The 14,218-nt window shown below is 31.6% G+C and overlaps 1 protein-coding gene across 1 annotated transcript; it reads right to left on the bottom strand.

Moving 5' to 3' along the window:
* Positions 1–1,043: 1,043 nt before the first annotated feature.
* LOC111717974 (probable chitinase 2) lies at positions 1,044–13,732 on the bottom strand. The gene is made up of 13 exons (XM_023493441.1): positions 13,605–13,732; positions 13,110–13,173; positions 11,635–11,700; positions 11,274–11,344; positions 10,322–10,404; positions 8,546–8,598; positions 7,813–7,923; positions 6,470–6,574; positions 6,211–6,280; positions 6,005–6,090; positions 4,243–4,364; positions 1,429–1,477; positions 1,044–1,356 (listed from the first exon to the last, which is right to left on the bottom strand). Exons 1-13 carry the CDS (start codon positions 13,712–13,714, stop codon positions 1,135–1,137), a joined length of 1,212 nt encoding a protein of 403 aa, XP_023349209.1. The 5' UTR covers positions 13,715–13,732; the 3' UTR covers positions 1,044–1,134.
* Between the last annotated feature and the right edge of the window lie 486 nt (positions 13,733–14,218).

Genomic DNA, 14,218 nt, shown 5'->3' with positions numbered 1-14,218 from the left:
TAATAAATCTAATATAAATCGAAACAAAAAAAATGTCAACTTTAAACTAAAAATAAGGTGTGAGAATTAGTTTTTCAATTTGTGCCTATTTCAAATACTCAGTGTTAGAAATGGGTCAAGTGTGACGTAAGACTACAGGCTAAAGCTGTACTGAGAGTGTACAAATTATACGTACTAGCATCTATTTGCGATTACCTAATGACTCTTAAGTGATCCTCCATTAAAAAAACATGCAGATTTAAGCATGTACCCTTTTAGCCATTGTTCCTAGGAAAAACTGATTTCCTCGTTTTTCTTGAAAATATTCCATTTGTGGACTCTCCGGATAAAAAATGAGAATAGTTCACTCACTGTTGCAAAGATAAAAGTGTACAAAAGGGTACCGTTGTAATTCGGATCTTAATTCACTTTAAAGTATTTACATGTAAGAGTTAGTGTCTGATCAAGTAATTAGCTTTCTATCTTTGTATGCAGGGTAACATATAGGAATTATCACAATTAAACACAATTGTAGACCAGGAAACCCCGTTACTACCTTCCACATTATTGATCAGATTAAAATGTCAAGGTACCGTTGTGACTTGGGCCTTGCCATCTCTGCATGGAGGGTCACTTGAAATTACACTTATAGTCACTATAAATGATAACTTTGAGTTTAAAAATGGAAACCTCAGAAAAAAACTAATATTTTAGAATTTATTATCTTTTCTGAATGTATATATCGTTTACTTTCATAATTTACAATTTACAATATTTTAGTCACATCTTTAAAATCCAATCGAAAAAATAGTTTTCACATTTGTTCCTAAAATGTCTGAAAGGTTAACTTGTACTTCTCAAGTTTCACGGTAAATTCTTACTTAATATATATGGCAGTTTCGTTACCAGTTTAAAATGGGTAAAATATCATATAAAAACTATTTCAATGGTTACAAAATAACATTCATTGCTAGATTCAATGTTATTCACACTGGGGAAAAAGAGAGATAAGACTAGCGTAGGCCACCGACAAACATATAATGTTTTTACATAAATAATTTTCCAAAAAATAGACTCCGAGAAGTAGTTTGTCGAAAAAGTTCAAAATCCGTAAATTAAAAATATCGTACTTTTCGCGAAAGTCGTCTTCTTTTCTTAATATGGCCGCCAGGCAAGGAAGAGAGTCAAGATGATTGTGAATACGGAAAGTGACGTGGCATTTGCACTGCTGTATATGCCAGAAGAGCGTTTATACAGCGCATTGTTCAGAGTGCGCAGTAGAGGGAACTTTGGACCATTGCAAAGTCCAAGAAAGTCGTCTGTATCTATGCTCCAGGTCATAACACCGGCCAAGCCTTGGTCAAAAGCAAACTCGGCCTAAAATAATAAATTTGAAAAAATCAAATAAACTTTAATTATTATCTTTCTTTCTTGTAGATTTAGTTTTACCTTCATTCGGAGAGATCTCTCATTGTCATAACTTATCCAGCTGTCACCTCTGAAATTATGATAAAAATTATATAAGAAGGAACTGTCATTGGTATTTACCAGATTCACAACAGTACCCTTTCAACTTTTACGTTATTAATGATGTGGGAGATATTATCGTATTTATAGCTTAAAATTACAATAGAAAGAACTAGCATTGGTATTTACCAGATTCACAACAGTACCCTTTTAACTTTTACATTATTAATGATGGGGGAGATATTATCATAGATAAATAATTAAAAATAGATAGGTTATGTACGCAAAATCACCAAGAATTATACAGTCCGCGAACTCATACTTCTAGGGGTTAAAGTGTACTTCAATGATAAGCGGGGTGGATTGGTGTTTTAATGGATTTCATAATAGAGTGTAAAAGAACTCCGGGAATGGAACTTTTTGAACAACAATATTTCACTGAGCAATATATCATAATGACGAGAACTGAAGAAGGACATGAGAAGGACTAAACTAATTTAAGTTTCTCTCTACAGAACTCATGTACACCACAAGTACTCAATGACATAAGAACAGCTAATGTTCATAACCGACCTAGTTAATCTATATAATAGGAATATCTTTATAACATCTCTGTACATTTACATCTTTCAAGATAAAAAATGTCGTCTTATGCGCAATCTATCTTTATCTATGGATATTATCGTATTTATAGCTTAAAATTCTGACATATCCATTATTGTGAATGCAGCATAATATCCGAAAGTCGCTTTAGCAGAGAAACCACAACTACAACTAATCAACTTTCAAGGAACTGACCATGAATATCTCAATCATTCTTGTTAAAAAAAGGCTTTAAAGGTACCATTGGGAATCGAACATGCCATTCTATAAACGGAGGGTTCACTTGAAGTTCCACCAACGATCCCCTTCGAATTAATTTTTTTTCCCCGGGCAACGTCGGGCCTTTCAACTTGTAAAACATAAATGTAATAACTAGATCAAAGAATCATAAAATTAATATTTTTAGGAGAATTTTGATTTATGGTTTCCAAACTAAATCTTCTTTGGTCGTTCTATTGATAAAATAAGACATTTTGCATTTAAGGAACAGGAATTTATAAAGGGGAGTTTTGGGGAGGGGGGTTGGACTTAATTTTCCTCTTCCTCCTCACACATATGTTGAAGGAATTTGGTTTTTAACAGAGATGTTGTGCTTACAAATATGGAAAATATTATTCAATATTCATAATCCATATTTAGCTGAATATTCAACAGTTAGAGAATAGTTTCATTCTTAGAGAATAGTTTCATTCTTATAGAATAGTTTCATTCTAAGAGAATAGTTTCATTCTTAGAGATTAGTTTCATTCTTAGAGAATAGTTTCATTCTTAGAGAATAGTTTTATTCTTAGAGAAGAGTTTTATTCTTAGAGAATAGTTTCATTCTTAGAGAATAGCTCCATTCTTAGAGAATAGTTCCATTCTTAGAGAATAGTTTCATTCTTAGAGAATAGTTTCATTCTTAGAGAATAGTTTCATTCTAGGAGAATACTTTCGTTCTTAGAGAATAGATTCATTCTTAAAGAATAGTTCCATATTCTTAGAGCATAGTTTCATTCCGGGAGAATAGCTTCATTCATAGAGATTAGTTTCATTCTTAGAGCATTTTTTCATTCTTAGAGAATAGTTTCATTCTTAGAGAATAGTTTCATTCTTAGAGAATAGTTTCATTCTTAGAGATTAGTTTCATTCTTAGAAAATATTTTCATTCTTAGAGAATAGTTTCATTCTAGGAGAATAGTTTCATTCTAGGAGAATAGTTTCATTCTAGAAGAATAGTTTCATTCTTAGAGATTAGTTTTATTCTTAGAGAAGAGTTTTATACTTAGAGAAGAGTTTCATTCTTAAAGAATAGTTTCATTCTTAGAGAATAGTTTCATTCTAGGAGAATAGTTTCATTCTTAGAGATTACTTTCATTCTTTGAGAATAGTTTCATTCTTAGAGAATAGTTTTATTCTTAGATAAGAGTTTTATTCTTAGAGAATAGTTTCATACTTAGAGAATAGTTTCATTCTAGGAGAATAGTTTCATTCTTAGAGATTAGTTTTATTCTTAAAGAATATTTAAATTCTTAGAGAATAGTTTCATTCTAGGAGAATATCTTCATTCTTAGAGAATAGTTTCATTCTAGGAGAATAGTTTCATTCTAGGAGAATAGTTTCATTCTGAGAGATATAGTTTCATTCTTAGAGAATAGTTTCATTCTTAGAGAATAGTCTCATTCTTAGAGAATAGTTTCATTCTTTAAGAATAGTTTCATTCTTTAAGAATAGTTTCATTCTTAAAGAATAGTTTTATTCTTAAAGAATAGTTTTATTCTTAAAGAATAGTTATATTCTTAGAAAATAGTTTCATAAATAAATAAATCAAAAAATATATAAAAGATGAACTATCATTCCATGGAAATCAAGGCCGAGACCCATTCAAAAATAACCGCCAAAGTAATTAATGTAATATCCGATTAATGACACAAGTCTAGTGTGAATCGTGACATCAGGGTCTAGCCAAGTGACCGAAGTCACCTCACCACATAGTTTATTCTTAGAGAATAGTTTCATTTTAGGAGAATATCAATATATAATAGACAATAGTTTCATTATTAGAGAACAATTTTCCAAATTAAAACTTAAGATGGCAATAAATAAAAAATAATTAATTCCCAGAAGTTGTACCTTGTTCGCCTTGGAACAAATAAGACTAATTCCGGAATAAAATTTGTCTCAATTTATTAAAATCATTTCCCCCTGTTTTACCTGAACATGTACGGGGCCTCATGCTCCTCTTCCCACTTTTCCGTCCACGGAGCTTCTGTATCACCAGACTCAAGACAGATCTCATTATACCCAAGGAAACCATCCTCCCGGGTATACGGTCCCTAAACATTCATCATCAATTATATCCCAGGTTTCGGTCCATAAACATTTATCATTAATTATATCCCTGGTATACAGTCCCTAAACATTTATCATTAATTATATCCCGGGTATACGGTCCCTAAACATTTATCATTAATTATATCCCTGGTTACAGTACCTAAACATGTATCATTAATTATATCCCTGGTATACGGTACCTAAACATTTATCATTGATTCTATCCCTGGTATACGGTACCTTAACATTTATCATTAATTATATCCTGGGTATACGGTACCTAAACATTTATCATTAATTATATCCCTGGTATACGGTACCTAAACATTTATCATTAATTATATCCCTGGTTACAGTACCTAAACATTTATCATTAATTATATCCCTGGTATACGGTACCTAAACATTTATTATTAATTATATCCTGGGTATGCGGTCCTTAAACAATTATTAATAATTATATCCCGGGTATACGGTCCATAAACATTCATAATTAATTATATCCCGGGTATACGGTACCTAAACATTGATCATTAATTATATCCCTGGTATACGGTCCCTAAACATTTATCATTAATTATATCCCAGGTATACTGTCCCTAAACATTTATCATTAATAATTGAAGATAATGGTTTGAAGAGGCTGTTGACCTAATTTGAAGTGACACTCTATTAGAAGAGTGGCACATTAGAGCGACAGCGTGAAGAATTTGTGATTACTTATCTTCTCATTGAGAATAGATTTTTTTTAAATGTGGTTCCTAATGACTTGCACATTTCTGTTATAAACAATCTCACAATCAAGGGCGTACACAGGAGGGCTTACACAGGAAAGAGGGGGGCCGTAAAACTAACATTTTCACTGATCCAGGAGGGGGCTGAACCACCATATCCGCCCCACCTGTGTACGCCTCTTCACGCAATGGACGACTTTGTCAGAATTTAACACTTTAAGATAAACAAACGAAGATATCTTCAACATTATTGTTTAAGTAAAAGTTACCATTGTGAATCAGACATACCCATCTGAAAATAAAACAACTAAAATCCCTTAAAATAAAATTTCCCTCTTTTCCCAGTTTTTTTTTGCTCAGTTGATAGATAGATAATTTATAAGAGAAAGTGTAACGTAACCCACAGAGAGCGAAACAGATATATCTGAATGGATGGTGCATCTTTGGACCTACGCTCATCCACTATACAACATTTCTGACCCACGCCGAATCCGCTATACTTCACGACCTACTAGCACGTGGTTTTACAGCTTCCAGATGGGCTTGTGGCCGTAGCGCTCGATCCCCTAGCCTGTCCTAGCCGCACCGCTCGAACCAAAAATTGTCTTAAGTTCAGTAGGGGGATATTGCGTATAGACGATGTAACATTACCATCTGAATGCGCGAGGAACAGTGTTTACACGTCATTAGTCAATTATATCATTTATAAATTTTACAGAGGTGCGACCATATTATTTAGCTCTAACTTTATTCATAATCTAATGACACTTTATCAGTCTTATTCGTTTCTCATTACATATATTTAAAATTTCACACGTACATGTTGTCAAAGATATTTCAATTTGTTAAAATTGCCATTTAGGGAGGGGGAATGGCAACTCTCTAGCTGTATAGTAAAATAATTGTACCTGAAACGATGTTGGGGCGGCAGGAGCTCCCATCTTATTAGAATTCGGGTTAAGAAGAGTAAAAGCTCGACCATACAGAGGTACACCTAAATGAAACAAATCAGAATATTAAAGACGTTTGAAATGATCAAACTTTTAAAATGAATTCGAAAAAAAATTTCCACTTCAAAACTATTTTTCAAATAAAAAAAAATAATATGGGTTACCTAGAACGGTTTTTAGAGGATCAGCTCCCTTTTTGAGTAGGTAGTTAAGAGTGTATTCAACATTCAGCGCCTGGTTCATATACATGTTATTGTCTTTATTTTTGCTTCAAAATGAAAATATTATTCTAAATGAACAAAAATATAAGTGTCCATAAGTTATTAGTTTAATCGTAAAATACTATTTTTGTTCAATAAAAAGCTTAAAATAATAAAATAGATTTTTTCATTTGAATTTGCTAGAATATATATATATATATCCCTGGTCTGCTGAAGGTTCTAAAGCTCTAGGATACAGGGGGGCGTTGTGCCCAGTCTTCTTATCCCATTTCCCGTGGTAGTCATAGCACATCACATGTACATAGTCCTAAAATATGTACAGTTTATATACAGTTGTAGTCATAGCATATCACATGTACATAGGCCTAGAATATGTACAGTTTATATACAGTTGTAGTCGTAGCACATCACATGTACATAGTCCTAAAATATGTACAGTTTATATACAGTTGTAGTCATAGCACATAACATGTACATAGTCCTAAAATATGTACAGTTTTTATGCAGTTGTAGTCATAGCACATCACATGTACATAGTCCTAAAATATGTACAGTTTTTATACAGTTGTAGTCATAGCACATCACATGTACATAGTCCTATAAAATGTACATTTTATGTATGGGGATGGTTGTAGCACATCACATGTACATAGTCCTAGAATATGTACAGTTTATATACGGTGGTAGTCGTAGCAGATCACATGTACGTAGTCTTAGAGTATGCACAGTTTATATTTGGTTATAGTGGTATCATATCACGTGTACATAGTCCTAGAATATGTACAGTTTACATACAGTAAAATTTGTACACACCCCACGTTCGTATTCCTAAAATATGCAGTTTATATACAATGATAGTCGCAGCACATCACGTGTACATAGTCCTAAAATATGTACAGTTAATTTATAGTGGTAGTCGTAGCAAATCACATGTGCATTGTCCTAAAATATGTACAGTTTACATATTGTGGTAGTCGTAACAAATTACATACATAGTCCTAGAATATGTACAGATTATATAATTATAGTCGTAGCACTTAACATGTACATAATACATATAGTCCTATAATATGTACAAATTTTATATATTTTTAGTCGTAGCACATTAATTGATTGTCCTTGAATATGCGCATTTTATATACGTTGGTAGTCTTAGCACATCCCAAGTACATAGTCCTAGAATATGTGCAGATTATATAACGTAGAAGTCGTAGTACATCACATGGACTGTGTTGTGTAGAATGTGTTTAAGTAGTCCTAGAGCAAGTAAATTTCATTAAAGAATAGTCATAGGACTAATAGAAAGTTATTGGAAGGAGAATGTTCCCAATTTCAAAATTATTTATAACATGCAGATTTTTATCTTTTAAAAAAATGATAATTATTCTAAAAACGACAGTGATCTGAAAGTCGACAGTAATAATATCAATTGTGAATAAAAATGTTTAAAAAATCATATATTAACATAATAATATAATATATTAACATAATAATATAATATATTAACATAATAATATAATAATTATAAAAGTATTTTTAACTTACAAGATATTTATACATTGCAGGTACGTCATAAGCAGCATCAATAGTGCCAGCAGCAGCTCCAATAGCAGCTGTCAGAAGTAATTTTTCTTTAGAGAAAGCAGAATTAAGATCCTAAACATGATTCCATGAGCTTTGAATTAAAATCAAAAATGTCATTTCAACGCCGATCCCGAGTAAAGTTTCAGATTTGAAACGGGTTATAAAATCCAAGTGTACGACCTTTGTTATTGATTTAATAAAATAAGCAGACCTAATCAAGTGGAATTAATCTCCACTTTGTCAAATTATAATCCAGAAGGATAATACAAAGAATGAATTAAACGTATTCTATGTTTTAAAAAATTCCCAGCTCAAAATACAGAATTCCCAGCTCAACATACAGAATTCCCAGCTCAAAATACAGAATTTCCAGCTCAAAATACAGAATTCCTAGCTCAAAATACAGAATTTCCAGTTCACAATACAGAATTCCCAGCTCAAAATACAGAATTCCCAGCTCAAAATACAGAATTCCCAGCTCAAAATACAGAATTCCTAGCTCAAAATACAGAATTCCCAGCTCAAAATACAGAATTCCCAGCTCAAAATGCAGAATTCCCAGCTCAAAATACAGAATTTCTTTACACAATAAACAGATTTTTTTTGCTTATTTACTAATTAGGAAAGCAAATAAAAAAAGATGTTAACAGCCTGCTAGTTCTAATTGATGATTAAAGATAAAAAATTAATAAACCTTGATTAGCTCAATAAAGTTTTCCTTGTCCTCTGGTTTTCCTCCTCGTTTAGCTGAAATAGAACATTTTTATATTTCACTAGCTTAAGTGCCCAGCGTTGCCCGTGGATTTTTTCAAAAATCAATTTTTGAAAAACAAAAAAAAATTCTCATTTTTAAAAAAATTCCTATTATTTGGCCTTTGATACCCCCCGGGGTACTAAAGGGTCTCCTCAATAAATTTTAGCCCATTCAGTCAAGCTGTTTGATCAGATATACCGGACATATAAATGTATAGAGTGAAGTGCATTTCCATAATAATTAGGGTTTCCAGTCGTAATTACGTTACGCGTAATTACGCGTAATTGCGCGTAACACTTTCTTTCACTTACGCAGGAACATTACGCGTAATTACGCATATATTACGTTTACGAAAGAAAGTCTAGTTTCGCGTAATTAAGGCGTAATTACGCGAAATTACGTAATACGAAAGAANTTGTAGAAATTACGCGAAATTACGCCGTAATTACGCGAAATGAATATTTCCCCAATTACGCGTAATCCTGCGAAATTACATGAAATGAAAATTATTACGCGTAACTGCACGTAATTACGCGTAAGAGAATAATCTATTACGTTGGAAACCCTAAACTGTGCATTCTAGAAAAATGTTAATAAAAACAATATTTAAGACAACTTAAAATTTTATTAATTTTGTTCAAGATTTAAGCCGGCGCTCAATTGAAACCGGTTTTTGGCGGATTTGAGACGCGGCTCAAATTTATTATCTTACCTCTTTTTTAATCGCACTTATCAGTCATAAAAAGACAAAATATGAACAAACTTATTAAGTTTTGAAAATATAAATTTTACGCCATATTGCTTCTTTACATAAACTTGTATTCCGTCCAATTTGGAGCTTTTGGTCATTGAATAAAACAAACCGTAACTTTATTCAATGACCAAAAGCTCCAAATTGGACGGAATACAAGTTTATGTAAAGAAGCAATATGGCGTAAAATTTATATTTTCAAAACTTAATAAGTTTGTTCATATTTTGTCTTTTTATGACTGATAAGTGCGATTAAAAAAGAGGTAAGATAATAAATTTGAGCCGCGTCTCAAATCCGCCAAAAACCGGTTTCAATTGAGCGCCGGCTTAAATCTTGAACAAAATTAATAAAATTTTAAGTTGTCTTAAATATTGTTTTTATTAACATTTTTCTAGAATGCACAGTTTTACTTCAGTTGTTGATTACAGATATTTTATTATGTTTGCGCACAGATTATCATGATGACTAACACAATTATTACGATTGTGCACATAACACTATCTGTTAAAACCTTAAATAAATCCCGTAATTTAGGTTTGAATAAAAAGTTTTTGTCAATCTATGTTCTTTATTACTTGGTATCAATGAATTGATTGTTGAAATTCAACCCAAGTTATGTCGTAAACGGCTTTTATTTGAAATAATTAATTGATCAGCTAAAAATTATTATAAAGGAGGACTTTACTCTATATTATTTAATGTTATTGCTTTTTTCTGATACAAAAGCAGATTTGAGGTTTATTGGTGGTTTTCTGTAATAAGTAATAAAAGCTAGGTCTAGTTCCAGCTTATTTTTCGCACATTGACAAAAGAACAAAAATATCAACATAAATGATTTTCGATTTTTTTGAATTTTGAAAAATGGAAAAAATCAAGTGAACAAGAAAAAAGGGTCCAAATTAATGCATCAAAATCGATAATTAAAATGCTATTAACTCTGAAAAGACACCCTGTAAAAGTTTACCTGGATACTCCCAATCTAGATCTAATCCATCAAAATTATATTTCCTCAAGAACTGAACAGCACTTGTCACAAACGATTTTCGCCTAGAAGAAAAAAGAATGAAAACTATAAAGGACTGGGTTAAATATATATTATACAGAACAAGCCTTAAAACTTTGTAAATCGTAAACTCGGAATGTAAAGAAGTTTTTGTTAAGGTATTAAAATTTGATGTGTTTATTCTAAATTAAAATTGATGTAAAAAATATTGCACACATATATTTATACTAGGCTTATAGGGCGCTTCGCGCCCATCTTCTTTTTCAACTCTTAATTGTGGCTTTATCTGTGAGCATCATCTCTTTGTTTGTACAGTTTAAAATTTTTTAAAAAAAAATTTGCGACTTTAATAATATTTTTTTGCGCATTTTCAAAATTTTACAAAATTAAATAATTTAAGATAAAAATATTTTAAGATTACATATTTAAAGTCTGAATGGCCATAAACCTTCCATGGGGCCACGTGAGGTCCCACACAAAATTTGGGCCTGATCGGTACAGCCGTTTTGACGTTTATGGATACAAACAAACAAACAGACACCCAGACAAACACGAAGACAAGCCAAATTTATAAATAGATATATATGAAGTTGTAATCTGTTTGTTTGTCTGTCTGTTTGTCCGATCATAACTCAGGAACCCCTGGAACGATTTGCTTCAAATTTTGATTGGGGAACTCTCTCTGTAAAATAACGGGAATGTTCTAAGCTTGGTCTTAGTTCAATAGGTTGATTCTTATTAAGAAACCATGGGAATGTTCTCAGCTTGGTCTAAAAGACGTTGATTCTTTATAAGTAAACTTTGTTCCCAAGAAAAGCTGGGTTCCCAAGCTAGTAAGCTATTTAGAACTGAGATCCCAACACCTGTTTAAAATATAATACTATATAAATATAAACTCTTGATATCCTCTAACCTTGATGGATCTGAGGCCATTGCACTATACTTTTCACTGCCTTCATTCCAGCCACCTATAGCAAGGGTTACCTGGAATATAAAAATAAATTAGACATTTTCAAAACAGAAATTTCTAAAATGAATATGTCCAAGATAAAAATTTCACAAAAGAAAATTTTCCGGACAACAAATTTCATGATGAAATTTACCCAAATGATAATTTCCAAAATGAAAATTTCCAATTCAATTTGGAAATAGCATCAGTTATAAAGGTGTCGCTAGTAAAGTACCTAAAATTCACATATAAAATGCATTAGAAATTTTAAAAAAATATTTTTTCCTGTTGTTTCGATTCGTGATATGTAAAAAATCAAAATCACCTTAAGATGAGGATTAAATTTCTTGAGATCAGTTGCTTTTTTGAATCCTGCCAGACCATATTTATCCTAGATAATATTCATAATTATCAAAGAAATAAGTGAAGAAAGTCAATCATTTTGATCCTTTGTCTACAAACGAAATATCTCATGTTATCATATTTCAGCAGACCCAGTTTAGATAAAGTTGCATCAGATTACCCCTGCTACAGGGAAGTTGAAATGCGGGATCAAACTTTTGGCAAATCCGCGAAGAAAGGAAATACATTGTGTACACTGTATTTACAAAATATGGGGTGTGCACTGTGCAATAATTTTAATTGCAAACTGTAACGAAAGGTTGATGAATGAGGAGTGGGGGGGGGGTATATATGAAATACGTTCATTGCAATATACAAGATAAGGAAGTGTCACAAATGACAATCTCGATAAAAATTTATAATTGAAGCCAAGTTACTGAACATTTTGGCTAGCAAACCCCTGCATTTTTTCCTAATCCTGTACTCTTATCCTGATACTTCCAACCCGGTGCAAATTGTACTAATCACCACATAAAATTATTTGTAAATGTCATATATAGTTTCTCTTTTTTAAATTTCAACCTCAACTCCTTAAAGGGACTCTAAGCGTAATTTCTAGTGTTTTTCTTTTCTTTAAACTTTTTATTTCATTTGCGGTTTCCTTTGCGAATGTAATGTGAACATTTCTTGTTTATGCGAAGCAATGGTGAATTAAACTCACAGGCATAATTAAATACCTTTCAAGTAAAAAAACGACGGTATCTTCCACATTTTTAACCATGGATTCAGGTTTTAAGGGTAACGTTGCAAATCGGACATTGACATCGTTGCATGAAGAGCCACTTAAAATTACGCTTACAGTCCTTTTTTTCAATGCTCATCATTTTTCTGATCTGATCATTTCTTGTNCATATTGATTTTATCCTCTCCTGACACTCCTTTAATATTCCTTGCAATTTGAACTTCCTTCTTTAATTCCTGGATCTTTCTTCCCAACCGAAGCTCAGCAAACACTTTTAAAGGGACTGTCATCAAATTTATAGTCGACCTTTTAACTCAAAACATTGTCAAATTCAGACGGATTAACTGGAATATATATATCTTAATGTTCTTTAGAACAGGGTTAAAGATACCACTTAAAATCGGTTATACAACGTGGTAGGCGATTTTATAAACATAATGAAGACGAATTTTATTTAAATTTTGATTAGTAGCAAGCTTTTTTGAATTAAAAGTTTACACATAGTCAAAGAGAAGCTTTTTTAATTAACAGCTTCTCTCGACTTCAATGTTTATGCGTATCGACACTGTTTAACAGCTTGATATAAATCAAAATTTAAATCGAAAGTCGGCTTTATTGTATGGATATAATCGCCTACCACTGTAGTTTAATGGGTCTCTTAATTTTCCGCCAACTGTACCTTCAAGATTCAACGTTCTTGGACATATTTTCCTTACCTCTAAATCCATCCATTCGTCCAGGGTTTTTATCGTCCATGTTTCTGAATCAAGTCCGGCGAAACTAGAAAAAAAATACTTAAATAAAGAAAACTATGAAATGTAAAATTGATATTCAAAAAACCACAACAAGTTTATTATTGTATAATAAGTGCCCTTCAGAAGATAAATCTTGGTTTTCTCCCGAAAATTAATAATATTTTAACATCTTTCTCTAACACAGATCAGGAAATGTGGAGATATATATCTATTTGTTTAAAACCTACTGACTATAAATTGCAGATTTATGTCTTCTTATTCATGCATTTCCTCTTTCTGTGCAAAGACGATATCTGGTCGCTTCAAGAATATTTATATAAATCTATAAAATAATATTTTCTTATAAAAACTCAAAACAAATCAAACTTTTAGGGACGCCCTATAGCCACACCCGGAAGTGAATTTACTAAAATAGCATAAGTAAAATCTAAAAGTCGTCTTCCTATTCCACTGTACCTGTATATAAGATGAGTACAGAGATCAGGATTAACATGATCTGGAGTAAATTTCCCCTCTCCAGGCCTATAGTTAGCCCACGTACCCCAGTAGCAGACAACCTGATACATAAATAGATGAATAGATAAATAAACTGGATAAATAGATCAATAGATAAAGAGAAGAATAAATAAATAGATGAATAGATAAATAGATTAATAGATGAATAGATAAATAGATAAATAAATGAATAGATAAATAGATGAATAGATAAAAAGACTGGATAAATAGATGAATAGATAAAGAGATAAATAGTTGAATTGATAAATAGAATCGATCAATAGATAGATAGATACATGAAAATCATAGGTACCCCAGTAGCAAACAACCTTATAGATAAATAGACAAAAAATAAATAGATGAATAGACAAAAAATTAAATAGATAAATAGATACATAGATAAGTAGATGAAACCCAACTATTAGTAATTATTTTTCTAACAAAAAAAAATCTTCATGAATTTTACTAAAAAAGAAGGTTAGGGGTATTAATGGGAATCGTACATGACTTAAAACAAACGGTCCCTTGAAACTACATATAAAACTAATATTGAGTTTTATCGTTTCTCTAATGTT

The sequence above is a fragment of the Eurytemora carolleeae genome, unplaced genomic scaffold, assembly GCF_000591075.1.
Source record: "Eurytemora carolleeae unplaced genomic scaffold, Eaff_2.0 scaffold2351, whole genome shotgun sequence".
Lineage (NCBI taxonomy): Eukaryota > Metazoa > Arthropoda > Copepoda > Calanoida > Temoridae > Eurytemora > Eurytemora carolleeae.
The sequence above is the reverse complement of the archived record's forward strand: the minus strand, read 5'-3'. Positions and strand labels throughout refer to the sequence as shown.

Bases quoted from the DNA above. Each gene is read 5' to 3' on its own strand.
- LOC111717974 (XM_023493441.1), bottom strand. From the start codon at position 13,714: ATGTATCAGGTTGTCTGCTACTGGGGTACGTGGGCTAACTATAGGCCT. The intron at 13,174-13,604 runs GTACAGTGGAAT...TTTTTTTTCTAG, and splicing joins TGTACTCATCTTATATACAG to TTTCGCCGGACTTGATTCAG. The intron at 6,281-6,469 runs GGATATATATAT...TATATGAACCAG, and splicing joins TAGAACCTTCAGCAGACCAG to GCGCTGAATGTTGAATACAC.